The sequence below is a fragment of the Lissotriton vulgaris genome, chromosome 3_1 (genome assembly GCF_964263255.1).
Source record: "Lissotriton vulgaris chromosome 3_1, aLisVul1.2, whole genome shotgun sequence".
Classification (NCBI taxonomy): Eukaryota; Metazoa; Chordata; class Amphibia; order Caudata; family Salamandridae; genus Lissotriton; species Lissotriton vulgaris.
In genome coordinates, this window is record NC_141689.1 from 1106796942 (window position 1) to 1106815480 (window position 18539).

The window sequence follows — 18539 nt, forward strand, 5'->3', positions numbered from 1 at the left end:
AATCGTGCACTGACGGCTGGTGGTGTGTGTGCCCAGTGGAAGCGTGCACTGATGGCTGGTGGTGTGTGCGCCCGGTGGAAGCGTGCACTGATGGCTGGTGGTGTGTGTGCCCGGTGAAAGCATGCACTGATGGCTGGTGGCGTGTGTGCCTAGTGGAAGCGTGCACTGACGGCTGGTGGTGTGTGTGTCTGGTAGAAGCGTGCACTGACGGCTGGTGGTGCGTGTGCCTGGTGGAAGCGTGCACTGACGGCTGGTGGTGTGTGTGCCTGGTGGAAGCTTGAACTGACGGCTGGTGGTTTGTGCCGGGTGAAAGTGTGCACTGACAGTTGGTGGTGTGTGTGCCCGGTGGAAGCGTGCACTGACGGCTGGTGGTGTATGCCGGGTGAAAGCGTGCACTGATGGCTGGTGGTGTGTGTGCCTGGTGGAAGCGTGCACTGACTGCTGGTGGTGTGTGTGACCAGTGGAAGCGTGCACTGACGGCTGGTGGTGTGTGTGCCCGGTGAAAGCGTGCACTGATGGCTGGTGGTGTGTGTGCCTAGTGGAAGCGTGCACCGACGGCTGCTGGTGTGTTGTGTGCCTGGTGAAAGCGTGCACTGACGGCTGGTGGTGGGTGTGCTCGGTGAGAGCGTGCACTGACGGCTGGTGGTGTGTGTGTCCGGTGAAAGCATGCACCGACGGCTGGTAGTGTGTGTGCCTGGTGGAAGTGTGCACTGACAGCTGGAGGTGTGTGTACCCGGTGAAAGTGCTGACTGATGGCTGGTGGTGTGTGTGCCTGGTGGAAGCGTGCACTGACGGCTGGTTGTGTGTGGGCCTGGTGAAAGCGTGCACTGATGGTGTGTGCCTGGTAGAAGCATGCACCGACGGCTGGTAGTGTGTGACAGCCGGTGGTGTGTGTGCCTGGTGGAAGCTTGTACTGACGGCTGGTGGTTTGTGCCGGGTGAAAGTGCGCACTGACAGTTGGTGGTGTGTGTGCCCGGTGAAAGCGTGCACTGACGGCTGGTGGTGTGTGTGCCCAGTGGAAGCGTGCACTGACGGCTGGTGGTGTGTGTGCCCGGTGAAAGCATACACTGACGGCTGGTGGTTTTTGTGCCTGGTGAAAGTGCGCACGGATGGCTGGTGGTGTGTGTGCTTGGTGGAAGCGTGCACTGACAGCAGGTGGTGTGTGTGTCTGGTGGAAGCGTGGACTGACGGCTGGTGGTGTGTGTGCCTGGTGGAAGCATGCACTGATGGCTGGTGGTGTGTGTGCCTGGTGGTAGCGTGCACGGACGGCTGGTGGTGTGTGTGTGCCTGGTGGAAGCGTGCACTGACGGCTGGTGGTGTGGGTGCCTGGTGGAAGCAGAGCATTCACAGTGATAGAAGACACAAATGAAACTGACTAAGATGAGGGGGAGAAGGGTGGGGGAGTGCGAGCAGAGGTGCCTGATTCACAGCTAGAAGACACAAATGAAGCTGACCAGGAGGGAGGGGGAAAAGGGAGGTGGGTAGTGCAAGCAACGAAGCCTGATTACAGCAATAAAAACACAGATGGCAGTTGTGCACGTGCACAAGCTCGTGAACGCAAGCTGTAGGTCAGCAAAAGCCTCTAGTGGCACTTTTAAAAGGCACTTACTAAATGTCTCAAAGAGACAGCGCATGCGCTGTCTCAGGCGAGACCTAAAACCGATTTTTGTCCATAAAAATAGGGTAAAGGCAGGAGATCTTCTAACTGAAATGAGTAATTTAGATATAGCTTGCACTATGGGGAAGTTCATCTAAAAAGTTAAAGAAACCCTTAAATGTGAATAGAACTCAAATTCTTGTTTTAAAAATATCTTGTGATATATATGGTACGTTACTCAGAATGACGGAAGGATTAATGAATTTTAAATGATAAATTTTATCTTACATTTTATTCAAGAAATTTGATTTTAGGAGTTGTATTTATGGAGATTTTAATGTTTCAGGACTGTCTAGTAAATATAAACTTTGTTATGAACTGGAACTGCATAACAAGTTTTTCAAGAAATTACTAGCTGTGTAGTGTATTTTTGGGGGAGAAGGTAATGGTTTGACCATATATTTTAAGGAATAAAATCCCCTCTATTCACAGTCAAGTTATTGTAAGTGACGCCTGGGGGACTTCTCCTTTTTTCCTCTATATGATAACAGAACTCTTCAGTGATTTGCAGTACACTTATAATGTGTGGCAGAGGGAACATTTCCTCAAATATGGTTCCATATGAAAGTACAAAATGCAAAATAATATTTTACAAAAACATAGCACCATCATAGACTGCCAAATTTCTGTTGTGTATAACGATCTCCCTACAAAAAAAACGACCTGTATTTAATTTCTAAGTGCATCTACGCCCACTTGCCAAATATTATGGACCTGGTTTAATTTGCTGCGTGTAGTCCAGGGCTAGTATATTTGAGGAACAGAGCTTGATAATGAGGTTGGTTGGAGGTCAGAATTTTCGAACATATTTGTAATGTCAAAATATTGGTAATCTGTTTTGAAGACTAGCCTTTTTCAAAAGATATCTTTGCAGTCTTATTTCATATGTACCTTTATAATGATAGCCAAAACTGAACAACAGTGCTTCAGTTCGCAGTGCAGCATCTATTTGCATATCTGCTTGCCCATTCACAAATCTTGATCTGTAGAGACGTCTATATAAGGATGTTCATAATGCAAGGGGTACAGATGTATGGTAGTCATAAGTGACACCTATAAGAATCTAGGATTCCATACAGAGTGGTGAATATAAATTATAGCATCCACAGAATCCTACAGTTTTGGGTGTTCACACATATTTACGTCTTACACAAATTTACTTGAGCTACCCAATATAAATCTAAATGGACCCGTGTAGTGTGTATTGCAAAGTCCACGGACAGGGGCGGGCTTAGGCATGTGCAAGCTGTGCACCTGCACAGGGCCACCAGACCGCAGGGGCCACCACGCCAATATATAACCTTAATATAATAATCCTTAGAGGATGAATACATATTTGCGTGGCGGCCCCAGGCAGGGATTTGACGGCCTCTGGCTCTGTTCCACTTCCAAACACCCTGACCCCCTGCCGCCCCGCCCGGACATCCTCTTCCGGGGGCCCCCTACCTATGCTCCCTGCCCAGGGCCACAATGAGCCTAGAGCCGCCCCTGCCACGGAATCCGCCCATCGGTAATTATTTTCAATATTAAGAAAAGGAAAATGTCTCTGAAATGATGTATTAACTGTATCAATGTGCCTGCCTGCAGATTGTTAACAATGTGGGCAGTCGTCAGACATGTAGATTTCCATTAGCGTTTGTATATGTGAATTAGGTAAAAGTCGGAAATCTCTGCGAGTTGTAGCCGTGCACGTGCTTCCATGTATTTCCACGATATTCACCCTTATTATTGTGGCGCTGATCACATAACCTCCTCTGCAAACATTAGCGTGGGTCTGAGTATATGTGCATAGGTTAAATGTTTCCACATATCCTTTACCCCCCTCTATCAGGGCCGGCCCTAGGCATGTGCAAAGTGTGCACCTGCACAGGGCCGCCAAACCCCAGGGGCCGCCACGACGACGGCGGCCCCCTGACAGGATTTGGCGGCCTCCGGGCAATGGCAGCGACGCGTGAGCGTTGTTGTTTTAAGCAGTGACTAAAAGTGAGAGCCTGTGGCAGCACTGCCTGGCAGTGGTTTACACACGTTGCTCCAGCAGGATTGAGGTTCGCAGCTGCTCTAACGCAGCATTAGCACAACTGAAACAATGTTTCAACATTACAACGGCCGCGGCGCAGCTCTTCCTGTCAACCTGACGTCATTGTGGGGGGCGTCCTATCCTGCTTGCTGCCTGGGCGCCAGGAGAATTCATTTTGGGTGTTAGAAATAAAGGCGGCTGGCTAGTTTGTGGGACAGCGTGGCACGTAATCGTGCACATAATCATGCCCGGAGGCGGAGGGAGCACTGCAGTTAATTAAAGAGGCGGCCGTGAGTTCGCACTGGTCCGGACCACCTCGTGGCTGCATACCAGCTGTTGATACTAACCCCTACCCACCTTCCCTGAATTCAGTATTTTACCGCAGCAGAAGACGGATTTAGTATATCAGAGGCCGCCAGGACAGACCGTCTGACACTGGATGCCCCCACCTCCATGGGGCACACAACTGGTAAGCAATAAGCACGCTCCAAGCCCTTTTTTAAGATAATATGTCTTGCATTCGCATGTCCCGGAAGAGAAAAACTGATTATGATCAGCTAGTGCTGAGATGAACCTAATGTTAACAAGCTCAATATTAATGAAAATGCACAGGCCATCTCGCAGACCCCGCCCACTTGTGAGCGCGAGCTGTGCCGTGTTGCCTGTGAGGTGTCCGCGTGTGTTTACAAGATGACTCGGGCAGGGCCTGCAGCACACATGATGGTGCCCACAAAATACAGCTTTAGAGGCGCTAATAAGCACAGTAAAGGAAAAGACCACAAATGCCCCGAAACCATGAATGCAGCTTGGTCCACAGGCATAAACCAGATTACGTTAAAGGACAGTTCAACGCAGAATCTGACTTTATACGTTCCCTCTGAACGCGTTCAAAGATCAGAAACAGCCGTCGACAGCCGCCTGTATGCATCTGTCTCACATTTGGGGCAGATTGTTTTCGAGATTTTTTTTTCTCGGAAATTCTAAAATCAACATCTCCTGGCAATTCCACAAACAGCCAGACTGCTTAAATTTAGAGGTCTGACTTTAGTCTGCTTGCTGCTGAATGAAGATAATGGTCAGACTGCATCAATCCCATGCCCTTCCTTCTCATTCGAAATGACTTCCGAATATGTGCTCTAGATAAGAAGGAACGTGGAAAAAACCGCTGCAACGTCGGACTAACGTCATTAAGAGATAAGTCTTGAAGACCGGCCCCCCATTTTCTCGAGGGGCTATGAAAGGAAGTGACGCGGCTCCTTGTTATGATGAATTAATGTAAACAGCATTTTATAAAGCACTTCAGACATTTTGAAGAGCTCCAACTTCGCAGCAGAAGAGATTTAGGTAGATTTGTAAACTGCCCAGGATCACAGGGTGGGTGGTGCTGGATCCGGATGCAGGATTCTTGGGGTCCTGTCAGAAGTGTAGAGCACCACATCATATGAGACAACCCCCCCCCGAGCTTTGCACAGTTGAAGGCGCACTATTTCCACAAGCATTATATACAGTGAATTTGATTTTGCACCTGTGCAGCTTCACTCTGCCCTTTAGGCCAGGTCCGTGCTATACAAATAATAGACTCGCATATCCATCGCTCAAATAACTTTCACATTTCACTACACTAACTCACGACTAATTCTTTATGGGTTCCGCCTCGTCAGGGGTAGTAAGCGCTATATAAATGCAATTACAATACAATACAATACATGTATACAAACGTACATACAGGCTCGTACTGGCCGTTAGGGCAAAATGGCAGTGCCAGAAGGTCTGGGCTCACACACCAGTGCACGGGCTGGCTTTGTGGCTGTTTCTGGTTGAGTCGCAGTCTCCCACACCTTATACATCACTAATGCAGCTTATCTTTACAACTGCCCTGATTTGCAAATCGGATAAATGTTTGTTAGCTGAGTTGTTAATGGAGGACACTTTTTTTTGTGCACAGTCCTATTTTTTATTCTTTTTTGCATTTTAATATAGCAAGAAATCCACCCGATGGTATTGGAGCGCTTTACATGAGCCCAGGTACATCACACAAGGACACATGCGTTTTTCGGTAGGCACGGGGAGACTACGTCATTTGCCCCAAATCACAGGATGTTGAGTCAACACCGAGACTCGAACCTGGTTGCCTAGCTCCATAGTTGGGTGTTCTGGCAGTTACGCCATATCCAGTCCGACACTGCATACATACACCAAAGGAAAATGTCAACGTTAAACGCTTCAAAGCCTCATCAGAGGTCGTCCGCACTATATAAAGACAGTTTATGATTATAATCCTTGTATCTCCTTGTGCTACCCAAGTGTAGCTGTCAGTTGCTCAAGTCATTCTAGAAACTTTTAATCCATCCTGTTTTTTCAGCAAACCGTACTCTGTTTTCTTTGACCTGTTCTAGGCAATATGAACATGTAGGACAGAGAACGCTTACTGCCAATGGCTGAAAAACCAGAATTAGCTGAAATACCTCTACATACTACTGGGCACGTTGACAGCCATGCCAGTCATGGCTAAGCCATGTCAGACCTCAAGCATGACAGGACTGCGGGTAGGCCTGGATGTTATCACAGGAGGCGGGCCGGGCGGCAAACTCTAATTGCCACGACCTCCGCAGTAGCTCGCAGCCTAAGCCTGCCTTCAGCCAGCCTTGCAGACCAAAGTTGCGGCCTGTAAATATGGAGCGCAGCCAGAAAGTTCAGCATTTGGTTCAAAGGGTTTAGGAGCTCGGCAACTAATCTTCTGCTTCTGAAGGTGTCCAGGGTCGTTAGCGGGCACTTGACATGAAGCATACCTGCATGATGGTAAGAGAATTTCTTCACAAGTAGTTAATATTGTAACGTGGATACTGAGATGTGCTAACCTTGAGCTTTACGAGGAAAATGCTGGTGTTTTGCTTGAATAGGTGCCAAGTACAGTGGCTGTTTTCTAAATTAATTTAAAGCAAGTTCTGTATTATATTTAGCGTTTCAGCTTTTGAATTCACAATCCCGAAGCACTATAGCACTCAAAATGCTAACCTGCATTAGTGTTGTTGAGTGATATAAATGAAAAGCAATTCTTGCTGGATAAATGTGGAAGAAACGATTTAAAACAGTCCTTGTTATGTTCTTATGCCCCGGGAACCGCTATAGCCCTGCATCAACCCACAGACCTGCAGGTACCAGAACTCACTCTTTTAAGATCTGCTTAGAGTTTCTCGTTGTTCAAATGGTTGTAATTGATTATATATATATGTTTCCATCGTCTTAATTGTTTGATTTTGCTCGGGAGACAGTGTGTGTCACTAATAGTCGTTGAAATGTCACTTATAATTGCACCAAAATTATATAAATGTCACACATAGCAATCTGAAACCTTGGCAGCTATGTTCGTTTTTGTGGAGAGAGTATCTTCTGATCTAATCACAGTATCAATGCAGGCCCACGCTGCAGCCGGCTTCCTTATTTGATCCAGGGCCGAGACAGCAGATAGAGGTGGTCTGCTCCCAGACTCCTAGGCGCGAGACCCCGGGGAGTTTGGGGCAGTGAATTTATTTAGACAGAGGGTCACTGAGAGCCAATGAGAACCTGGTATGAACTGCCAACCATGTGCTTACTTCTGTTCAAAACAGAGGTCTGGTCACGGGAGCCCTGATTCCACCCAGGTATGTGTAATGTAGGGCAGGAATAACTTCATTTATTTTGGGCTCTGCGGGAACACCCGATATTTAAAGTGGTGCTTGTGCTAACAGCAATGCTCATCAAACTCTTTCTGTGCGCATAATGCAGTCTCATTCCTTTACGTGTGTATCGGTTCTCCTTACCCATCCCAGAGTTTTGTCTATTTTGCAGAATATCCACAAATCCATCATGCATTTTCATGCCCTGGTAGAGCTGAGCTTCTAAAAGGGCAGTAGTCTTAAGTATATGTATTCATTTTTTGCCTAGCCCAAAACACTACTTCCAAGAATATCTGCTGCATTAAATCATTACAGGGTCGGTTCAAGGATTCTGGGGGCCCTGGGCAGAAAGCAAATTTGCGAGGCACCTAATAATTTGCACAGACATCCACATTCAGGGCTGCCTGCATCTCAATAGATGCCCCAGCTCCTCTAGCTGCAGCCCCTCCCTCTCCTTAAGTGCCTCTTAACAGCTCATAAAGGGCTGGAGGTGTGAGGGTTGGTTATCTGCAGAAAGTGTTAATACTGCCAGGGAGCTAAACAGGGGGACAATACCCATCCCGCTGTGCCACCGCGCTTGTGGGGGGTGGAGGCCTAGTTGCTAGACACACCGGAGGAAAGTGTTCTCTTGCAACTGGGACTACCCTTACCCCAGTGCTGACGTATTATTATTAAAACATCTTCCTGAGCTCCGCCCCGTCCGGACCCCCTCTTCCGGGGCCCCCACCTACGCTCCCTGCACAGGGCCACCATGAGCCTAGAGCCGGCCCTGCCTCTATGGCCGAATATTGCCCGACTTGTATTATTTGTATTTCTCTAACAATTTTCCCTGGGGTGTCCAGAGTCAATTGCAGCAGGGACGCGCTACCTCACATTTACTGGGCGACCTACTTTTCGTGCAGCACAAATCGAAACCCTGCTTTTCTCATCCATCTGTAAATAATGTATGAATCGGTTCAAAGAGTGGGCCAAATAACTTATATTAAAGGCTACCCCGGTCTTTGAACCAAATGCTCGTTAAAGCTTGGCACATTCTGGTATAATTAATTTTACAGAAATTATCCCAGAATGTTTTTGGATATTATAATCCGAACACTACATTCATTGGATTGAATTCCACAACGGACAGCGTCAGACTCGAGGAACAATATATTATGTTTTCTAAACTGTTTAGATGCAGAGTAATTCTCAAAACATCATGCCCGAATTTGTTTTAATTAAGTGGCCGGTCAAAGCTTGTGGGAGCGATGTTACCGCTTAGGTTTCAGACATTTAAAAAAGATATGTGGCAAAATCTACAGAACCCTCAAAATATACCCGCCAAAATGACAGCCTCGACAGTGTCTCGTCCACGCATTATCTGAACAGTTGTTAATTTTACGATGCAGTATGTGCCAGGTCTACTGTGTTCATGGCTGTAAAATGGAAAGAGCCCGGTATTAACTTTTTTTGTGGGCTACCTAATATGCCCTGTGTTGGAGATTGCACGGTAATTTTTATTTTTATTTTTTCGCCTTACCCATTGCAGGCCTCTGAGTGACGAAGAAATCTCGGACCTAAGACAAGGAAACTACGAATCTATTGTGGAAAAACAGAAAACGTTTGATGCAAAATTCCAAGCCGAGGTACTGCACCCTCACAGAGGCCTTTTGTGTTTTTTACATATGTATTGTGCTTTTCCGGGGGTTTGAGATGGATGCAACTTTAGTGAAAATATTAATGTAGGATTTAATGTACTCAGAAATCCTGACCTGGATTTGAATTGAACAAATGAATTTGGTGACTAGAATTGGATCTCTTTTGATATCATGCAGCAGCGAGCAGGAACTTTATCAGCGTGTTCATTGCGCATAGGAACTGGATACTGCAATGACGTGGGATCCTTTGTTATCAGTGCAGAGATTAGCTGTGTGCTAGTATCTCAATGTCAAGTGCGTTCATGTGTAGAATTTAGAGCGCTGAGGCTGAGAATGTCTTACTTCAACAGTGCACCATGATCATTTGTCGGATAAGGTTGGTGTAAGTCATCAGATGGTTCCCTGTCTTGTAATACTTTTATTATCCTTTCAATATGTTTGAGGCTGAGAATTGACTGTAAATTGCAGTTTTAAGGTAGGTACCTTAGGCTAAGATTTACTGGTACTGCATTTGTTCTACTGAACGTAAACTCCATGTACAGTACATTCATTGGTCTTTTCCATCAGACTGAGGCACTGCGAGCAGTGAGCGGGCTGAGAATCAACACCACTTTCAAACCAAGAAACTGCTATTTATGAGCTCACAGCAAGTAGTTAGTAAAGTAGCCAGTACTTTTTTTTAAAGAATCTGTCCCAGGATCAATTATGTGGGGTAGAATTACATTTGAGAACATGTTTAGTCATTAGTTCTATCAACTTTCAAGTGTTCTTCAGCATGTTGGAGAGTAAGTGACACAATCAGTTTCTTGGTCTGTCGGGTCAAAGCACTTCTTACTTTTAGTCAGTTTGTTTGTTTTTAAATTAAATCTTTCTTGTAATGCTGCTAATTGTGTTTGGTGAAGTTTTTTTTAATTTTAATGTTTTATTTGGAAGGTCTAGCTGTTAGACTGCCCTTGCCTCCTCATCTTCAGCTGCATTTTGCACTTTGATCCTGTCTGCCATTCAGGGGAGGACTCAAGAAGTGAGTCGCATTGAAGAGTGGTTAGAGCTCTAGTTGTGTCAGGGGGGATATGTCGGGGGAATATTTAAGGACAGTCACTGTGTGGACACACGCCTTTGGGATGCCTGAGGTAAGCCCATCTGCGCCTGTCCGCATCAGACCAGGGCCCAGCCATTATGCCAGTTCACTGACCTATTCGTCGGATCAACTGTGTGTTTGGGAAGAGGTAAGCTTCTCTCCTGACCCAGATGTTTTGAACAGATTATCTGTACTAGAGATTCTTAAGCCACTTGAATTACCCCGGAGTTTAACACGTATCACCTGTTGATAAGACTGCCAAAACTGTGCTTCGGAACTACTATTTAAATACGAGATCCTTGGTGAAACAGTCTAGAAAGTTTTGATCTTCTATTCACCCTTCAGCCAGCTGTTCTACTACATCTGAAACATGCCTTACTGATACCTCCATGTCTTCCATTCTGGGAGCCATACCAAAAAGTTATTCCTTTCTTGGTGTTAATCATTGTGTTAATCATCCATCAGGTACAATTGGCAGTGGTGTTGCAGCCATATCAAAGAAAAATCTTAATATAAAAAAATTACTGGTTGACTTGGACACAGAGGCAGACTTGCCTTCATTTAACTTGGTGTCAGGAACAGATATTTCATTCTGGTAGTGTACTGTCCTCCACACTATATGGCAATCTTCCATACACTTTTTTATGGATTAGTTTCCTCCCTTGTGATAAACTGTATTTAAAAAAAACTGCTGTTTATTGGTCATTTTAATTGTTGGCTGAAGAAGTTACTTCTACTTCTAAAAGCCAGCAATTAATGGACCTTATGTTCTCCCTTGGGCTGACACAACACTTTAATAAACCCACTCAATTGAAGGTCCACACTTCAGACGTGGTGTGGACCCCTGATTGTGTGCTTCGCCCGTGTGCATAAAATGCTGTATATGGTCTTATCACTATTCCATCCAATTTGATCTGACTACCCTCGGTGCCATTACGGAATGTGGCGGAACGGCCAGAGCAGTCGACCTCAAAGCTGGGGAACCGGTTGAAATCTCGGCAGGGCCGCTCAACATCCTGTGATTCTGGGAAAATCACTTAATCTCCCTGTGCCTAACAAAAATGAATGTGTCTGACTGTAACGCAACTGGTGCTCATTTAATGCGCTCTGATACCTTTGGGGCGAGATCGCGCTATTTGAAATTCCCCCAAAAAACCACTGGAGGCAAGGGTGGTCAGAGAATGGAATAAACTGGATAGGAAAAAGATCGTGGAGCTGCTTGAAACTTCTAGGCCTAACTAAACAATGTGAATGAAGTGCTTTTATCTCTGGCTAGATAATGCAGGATTATCCCAGACTCCACCTGTAAATAAACTTGAATCAGGGAACAGGTAGGTGCTCCGTTCATTGGTTTTCCCAGCAACTCAAAAAGGTGCAAATAGAATTGAGACAACTTGAATGAAAACGGGGAAATGCATATATGCACTGGAACTCAAAGCAACTTTTGAGACCGCACTGCTTAATTATATGAACTGATTGTTCAAACGAAACAGTGCTACTATTCTGGTAGGATAAGAGAGCCACGGAATCCCCAGAGAGATTTTTAAGATCATGAGACCTTTCATCTTCTGATAAAGTTAGCCAATTAGTACTGTCTACTCAAACTCATTATAATCAATTTAATGGTTTCTTTGTGGATAAGATCTGTTTGATCTAGGAATTTAAAAAAAGGCAGCCTTACAGCGGAGTGGCTAGATCCAAAGGACATGGCTGAGGATACTTTTTCTGATTTTAACTTTTTGCGAGATAACGCACTTCTAAGGCTTCTGGACACAATTACATCAGGTTCCCTAAATGACCCCATCCCTCCAAGTGTAATGAAATCCTTAGCTCTTACTATTCGAGAGCCTCTCAGTAAATTGCTTATCACCTTTCTTCAGACAGGTGTGGTTTCAAGTACTTTCAAAAAGGTGTTTAGAATTCTTCTATTAAAAAAAGTGAATGCCAACCCAACTATACAAAAGAACTATAGACATATTTCATTATTTCCTTTTTGTACCACATTATTGTAAATGCATGCTACACTGGAGATATGTAACCATCTCCAAACTGGTAAATTCCTCGATTCTCAACAAGCCGGGTTCAGACCCAAGTAAAACACCAAGACTGTTTTTCTATCGCCATTGATGATCTGAGAATGAAACTGGATGCATGCCACACTATGGCCCTGATATTGTTAGGTCTATCTGCTGCTTTCAATACTGTTGTTCATGGGCTTCTTTTAAAGCTTGTGAAAGCAGCAGAGTTGATAGGAACAACATATAAATGGATTGGCTCTTTCGTGAAGAGTGAACTCCATTTGTCCACCTCCCTCCCTTTACCACTGAAGTAAAAGTGGACTGTGGAGTCCTTCAAGGTTCTTCCTTTAAGCCCTATTTTTTCAATATTTACCTGCAACCTCTGATAAAGGAGCTAGTCAGCAGAGGATGTTGGATATTCAATTATGCTGATGATTTTCAGATCCTCCTCTGCTTAGAGGACCATTCCAGGTCCTATCTTTTGTTCCAAGAATTGATGTGTTTTATTTATGGCTGGATGAGGACCAATTCCTTGAAGTTGAATGCTGAAAAGACTGTAGTGGTGGTCTTTAATGGGAATCCCACAGCCTGGTCAACTCCGTACTGGGCCACTGAATTAGGTCCTCTTCCTACACCCAAATGGGTAGCAATAAGTTTAGGCGTTTTAGTAGACCAACATTTGTCACTGAAACCACAGATCAACATGCGTGGTCTCTAAAGGAGTTTTCCTGCTTCGCACGTTAAGGATACACAATTTATACTGTTCCGTTGATGTCATGAAAATAATGATGACAGTGGTTATTGGCAGCCATTTAGATTACGCTTACAGCATCTATTTATGTTTACCAGAAGGTGACTTAATGCGTCTTCATCAGCTGCTCCAGAATGAGGCGGCAAGGATGATGTGTGCGGTTCCTTTTATGACACACACCCACCCATTATTATTGAAACTTGCTTGGTTCCCAGTTGCCCAATGGATCCAGTTTAAAGTGTGCTTCCTAGTAATCAAGTCTCTCCATGGCTTAGCATGGGATTTTCTTGATAAACGTTTAATCAGATACACCCCTACAATGACTCTTCATTCTTCGAAGGCCTATTTATTGGCTGTCCCTCGGTTTTCTAAATCTAGGAGAGGTAGACACAGTTTCTCAGCCCTAGCTCCAAGAGTATGGAACTCTCTTCCTTTGCATTTTCATTCAGTGTCATCTTTAGATACTTTTAGGATCACATTGAGAACTTTGTTTTTTAAGAGGGCTTTTGGCACTGATGCATAGTATTCCAGGTTTTGTCCTTCTTTTCTTTGAATGTTAGTGCCATGATGCCTTAGGGTGACCATGCCCTCTATAAATTCCTAAACCATAACTCACCATGGCCAACATTTTTTGCAGCAGTACATTTCCATACATCAACGCAAATATATATTAAAAATCAATACAAATTCAATTTGATTGTTGACAAGCATCTTATGTGGATTTATATGACAGATACACTGAGGCCAACATATGTTGGCGTGCGGAGGTGATAATGCGCCTCAGTGTTGTTGCTGTTTTATATGCATATTTTATGGAGTTCGTTTTGTGTTGGGTAGATCGAAGACAAATGACATTGCAGTTCAATTCTCAGATCAAAATCTGCAGAACAACACTGCATCAGGCTCTTTCTCAAAAGGGCAATCCAGCGAAAAGCGTAGTGCGTTACACAATATCAAATCGTCAACAATCGCCAACAATAAGGATTCCAGAATGTCTCGTTAAGGACATCAAGTCGGGTTGTATTATTAGGACAGTGTTGACCAGATGGGCTCTTCAAAAAAAGAGGAAATTTGGGAGGCTCTATTTTCGTAAGCCAGTTATGATGGAAAACGTATCTTTAGACCAATACTTGATATGCACCTTCAAAGGCATTCTAAAGTCCTGTTATTTTGAGTATTGTGGGCCGATCTTTCTTTCCGCCAAGCTTTCATGTTTTTTCATGGCATCTTATGATTCTTTAAACTAGGGTATATATAAATTCATGATAATTCTGTTTACCTTCCTAATGTGTTCAAGACAAGCTTCAAGGACAGTTTAAAAGCTGCGGTAATTCCTGAGAGTAATGTAAGAATACTAAAAGAAGCAGGTGTGTCATATCACCACCAGTCAAGCTTTTCTTAGAGATACGGCATAACTAGTTGTGGTTAGCAACCCAAACCTTTTGAGCACATAGCATAGTTACATGGAATGGGAGCGATCTCAAGTTAGTGCACCAGGAGACTTATGTTATAAAAAAGTTTGGGCTACACTTGTCGCAAATGTTATGACGGATAATAAAGTGTGAGTGGTACTCATATAATTTACAGGATGGAAATTACATAATCAGCCAAGGTGTTCAATACATAGTTTCATATGTGAAGTGTGTTAGTACTGTTTCTGAGGTTCTGTAACTAAATATTTGAAACAAATTCACCCTATGTTTTAAATAGCTCTACATTTAAAAGCAAGCTAGATAGCTGGTGCTAGGGAGTGGACACTGAGGTCTGAAGAGAGAATGACACAGATCAAGTTCATTGGGGAACAATATGGTTGGTGCTTGGTTTGTTAAACAAAATAAATAAGTACATGGGCTCAGAGTGTTTCTTGGGGGTCCAACCATGACATTGTCAGATGTTGTGGTTGCTGAATACGGAGGCTTCCTAGTCTTGATTTTCCCACATGATTTTTTTTCAACCACTCTGCACTTCTTGCCTCTTTACCTCAGTGTAGCAGTTCTTATTAATCTCTCCTTTCTTCTTGTCACTGTTCTCTTATCTGTCCCTTCCTACTCCTTTTTCCATTTTCTGCCTTGTCTCTCCCGTGTTCTGAGTTAGCATCTGATGATAGAAAATAAGTCTTGGTCCCCAAAAATTAATATTGATGCCCACCGCCGGCAACCACTGGATTCAATTAACACTGAACCTGGTAATGCAGATTGTAATTCCCTTGCCACTGTGGTCTGAAGTCGAACAAATAATGTGAAGTTTCAAAGCCCCACCACCCTAAATATTGTTCCTATCACCCAAAGGATTTGCATCCTGCTGATAGTCACAGATGATAGGCTGCTCTCGCCCCCATCTACATTCTGTTTACCTTAGGCACATGGTGACACCATCTTAACAAAGCACTGACAACATTTGCGTCTTTTATTTCTACTGATTTGCTAAGATGGCTGCACATATACATTGACCATGAAAACACCCTGTCAGCATTTTGTGTTTGTTTGATGCTTATTATTTACTTATGATTTATTCTGTTACGTTATCGATTTGTTTTTTTTCCTATATGTATAGGTCAGTTAGACAGGTTCTGATTTGGTTAACCCTTATTGTTTTGTTCATATACAGTTAGCCTTACAAGAGGAGAAGTTGAGACTAGAAGAGGAGGCTTTATATGCTGCACAGCGTGAGGCCGCCAGGGTAGCCAAGCAGAAAAGGCTCTTGGAGGTGAGGGGATGCAGACCCCAAAGGGCATTAGTGCTGCTCTTACTATATGTTGTGTGCTGTATATGAATGCCTTGCATCTTGCTAATGTTATTAATGCAATGTTTTAAGGGCAACCAAACTTGAAGAAGTGCCTTGAAAGGAACTGGTGACCATGACTAGCATGTTAACCATACAGCCAATGAGAGCCGTAGGTTTTCACAAGGCAAATACCACATAAATCTATGCGTACATGCAATGAGCACACTGTCAAGTGTCTTCCTGATCCAGTAGCATACAGTGGCTCAACAGAACACTGTTGCTGATGGACAAAACCTTCATCCTTAGATTGGTTCCATTCTTGTTCTTGACTTTAAAGCTGAGAAACTTAAATTAATTTAAATCAACATTCACTATTGAGGCTCCAGCGAGACCACTGTTCTCCATCTCCTGGAACAGCTTAATTTTTGTCACCGATGTATTTGCCATTGTTTCCTTTCAAAGCATTTCTGTAACAAGTTTTTACTCCTTCAACCAGGGTGCAAAGGATATTGTCTGAAAAATGTGTGTCTATTGAAACTCTCTTAATGTTGGATTGTTGGGTTCACTGGAAGGTGACAATAGTAAAACAAATTCGAATGTCAGGAAGTGTTGTAATTTGATTAAGGTGTCTGTATCCAGGAAGGATTCTCATTTCCTGCACAGGAGTGCAGGGGGGTGGAATTTAATAAAACATCTATTTGTCCATGTGGCATGTTGCTTCATAAATCTACTTGTCCTGTAACAAAATCCACGTATCCCTTTGGTGCCATGTAGTGCGGTGACAAATTATGGCAGCAATCTCATTATATAAGAGCTCTGATATAACCTCTCTGATAATGCCAGGGATCATGCCATAGTAGTGTTTAAATGCTTGCAATCCCCTTATGTTGCCATGTTTGCACAGCTCTACATACTGGGGCTGAAGGTAGTGGTAAGCAATAGTTCCAGGCTTAGAATGCCCTTTTGAGTCTGTGCAAACCTACTAACTTGCATGTTTTAAGGGTTTTCAACAACTCTTCTCTGATCTTTTTTTCCATACTTAGAAATGTTGGAAATTTACTCCTGACAATGGCAGACGTAAACCTTCTTCCAGAGTTGGGGAAAAAAGGGGTCAGAGGCAAAGTGAACTTGCAAACACTCAGATTTTCGCATGAGCAAATCAACACATGCATATTTGCACATGCTAAAATGCAGTTCACAAATATTTTCCAGGAGTACTATTTCTTGTCCTACTTCTGTAATTTCTTGGGAATACACAAAAGCTGTATAGCTGCACTTAATGCAAGGACATATACCATGGGTGCACTTTTGAGACTTTCTTTAATAATTTGGCCCCTAATTTGGTCTGGCGTTGACCATGACCGTTTGCGTTTATTAAAATTCTGTCTCTCCCTCTGTATCGGCGGCTTCACTGTGAGTGACCGCATTCTACTCTTTCACAAGGACCACATCGGCACACAACGTTTTTTTGTTCAGTGCTAGTAACTACTGTGGCAGTGTGTGCTTTCTGATACCAAATTTTGGTTTTTGCTTTTGCCAATGTTTGTTATAATGGTGAAGGCCTGGAAGCCTCAAATAAGGTTTTACAAAAACCATGCCAAAACAAGTCACACGTTGACAAAACTAAAAAGCTGACCAATTTCAGACCTACTGGCTTTGCCAATGCTTGTGTATTTTTGTTTCCCATAATCTTATTGAAACTGATTACACTGATTGTTCATTATGAATATTTTGAGGAAATACTAGCATGCATCAACACGTTACTAAATGATGCTGCAAAGAAATGATACCTGAAATTTTATAGTAGTTTAGCTGAATGTTTTTTTTCCGACTTTCATATTTTTATTAACATTTTAATTTTAAAGCAAAGAATCATCAATCTTGCTTTCAGGTTTCTGCAAATATTTGCATCAAATCAAAGCATTCTGGGAGCATTCTACATAGCCTCATATTGCTAAACATTGAAAACGTGTACACATTTTTATATTGGAACCACTGTCAGTAGTGCAGTCAGAGCTTACAACATTTACTTAGAGTTCTCACCCTAATTATAAAGATTTTCAATTATTGAACCATGAATACAAGTTTGAACTGCATTAACATAGGGGCACAAATATTACCTTAACTGCAGCCAGTGCTCTTTTCTGATCCATAATGTGGTACTGCAAACTGGCAGCCAAACAGTTTGTGTTGCAGGGGGTTGGGCATACTTGTCCCAAGGACAAAAATACACATGAAAACTTGTTGCCCTTGACCCCAAACAATATGTCCTGATGGTCGGGCTATAGGAATTTCACATCCCTAAGACATTGTGTAAAAAGTTCTCTTTTATTCTGTTCTTTCTCAAATGATTGGGAACCTACACTGTCTGCAAAACCACACCAGTCTCCAAGTTAACTGAATCTTCTGCCTAGTTTTTTGTTTTCCGCAAGTTGGGAATTGCATTAGTGGCAGTGTCCACTTTTTTAGGTCGAGCCTAGACGAAAGCAAAGCGAAGCTTTGCTGTCTAGGGCTCGACAACTTATGTAATCACTTTCGGGGGAATGTGGACAGCAGACTGTCACGAGCGTCTCCTGCCGGAGATTCTACCTCGTGAGCGCGCACGCCCAGCCCGGCGCCGTGCACGTCCCCTGCCACAGACACACACATGCACACGCAGGCAGGAAGCCCAAACACACACACACACAGACACACGCGCACCCCCCCCCCCCCCGGCGCACACACGCAGGAGCGCACCTACACACACGCACACACATATACAGAGACACCGCCCCCCGCCGACGCCTACATAGAAGCGCCCGTGGCCGCCGCATACATACTGTAGCGATATGCAGCTCCCACGTGCTACTGCAAGGCCACCACGGGCATTCTGCGAGGGTCTGATAACACTCAAGGGGCCCCGTCGGACGCGGTTGGAGCTTCTCGGGGCTCAGGGCAACAGCAGGGCATGGACGGAGTCACTCGCGGGGCTATTCGGGACTCACCTGGTCGGCTGGCGCTC

General features: G+C 44.1%; 1 protein-coding gene across 2 annotated transcripts in view; it reads left to right on the plus strand.

The window, feature by feature from the left end:
* AP1AR (adaptor related protein complex 1 associated regulatory protein) overlaps nt 1-18539 on the plus strand; it is a 185511-nt gene that overhangs the window by 118503 nt on the left and 48469 nt on the right. Inside the window, exons 5-6 of one of the 2 annotated variants that reach the window (XM_086961574.1) lie at nt 8859-8955; nt 15422-15520. In XM_086961574.1, the coding sequence (XP_086817700.1) occupies nt 8859-8955; nt 15422-15520 (196 nt within the window). The remainder of the gene's footprint in view (nt 1-8858; nt 8956-15421; nt 15521-18539) is intronic. The other variant, XM_086961575.1, reaches the window with a different exon arrangement.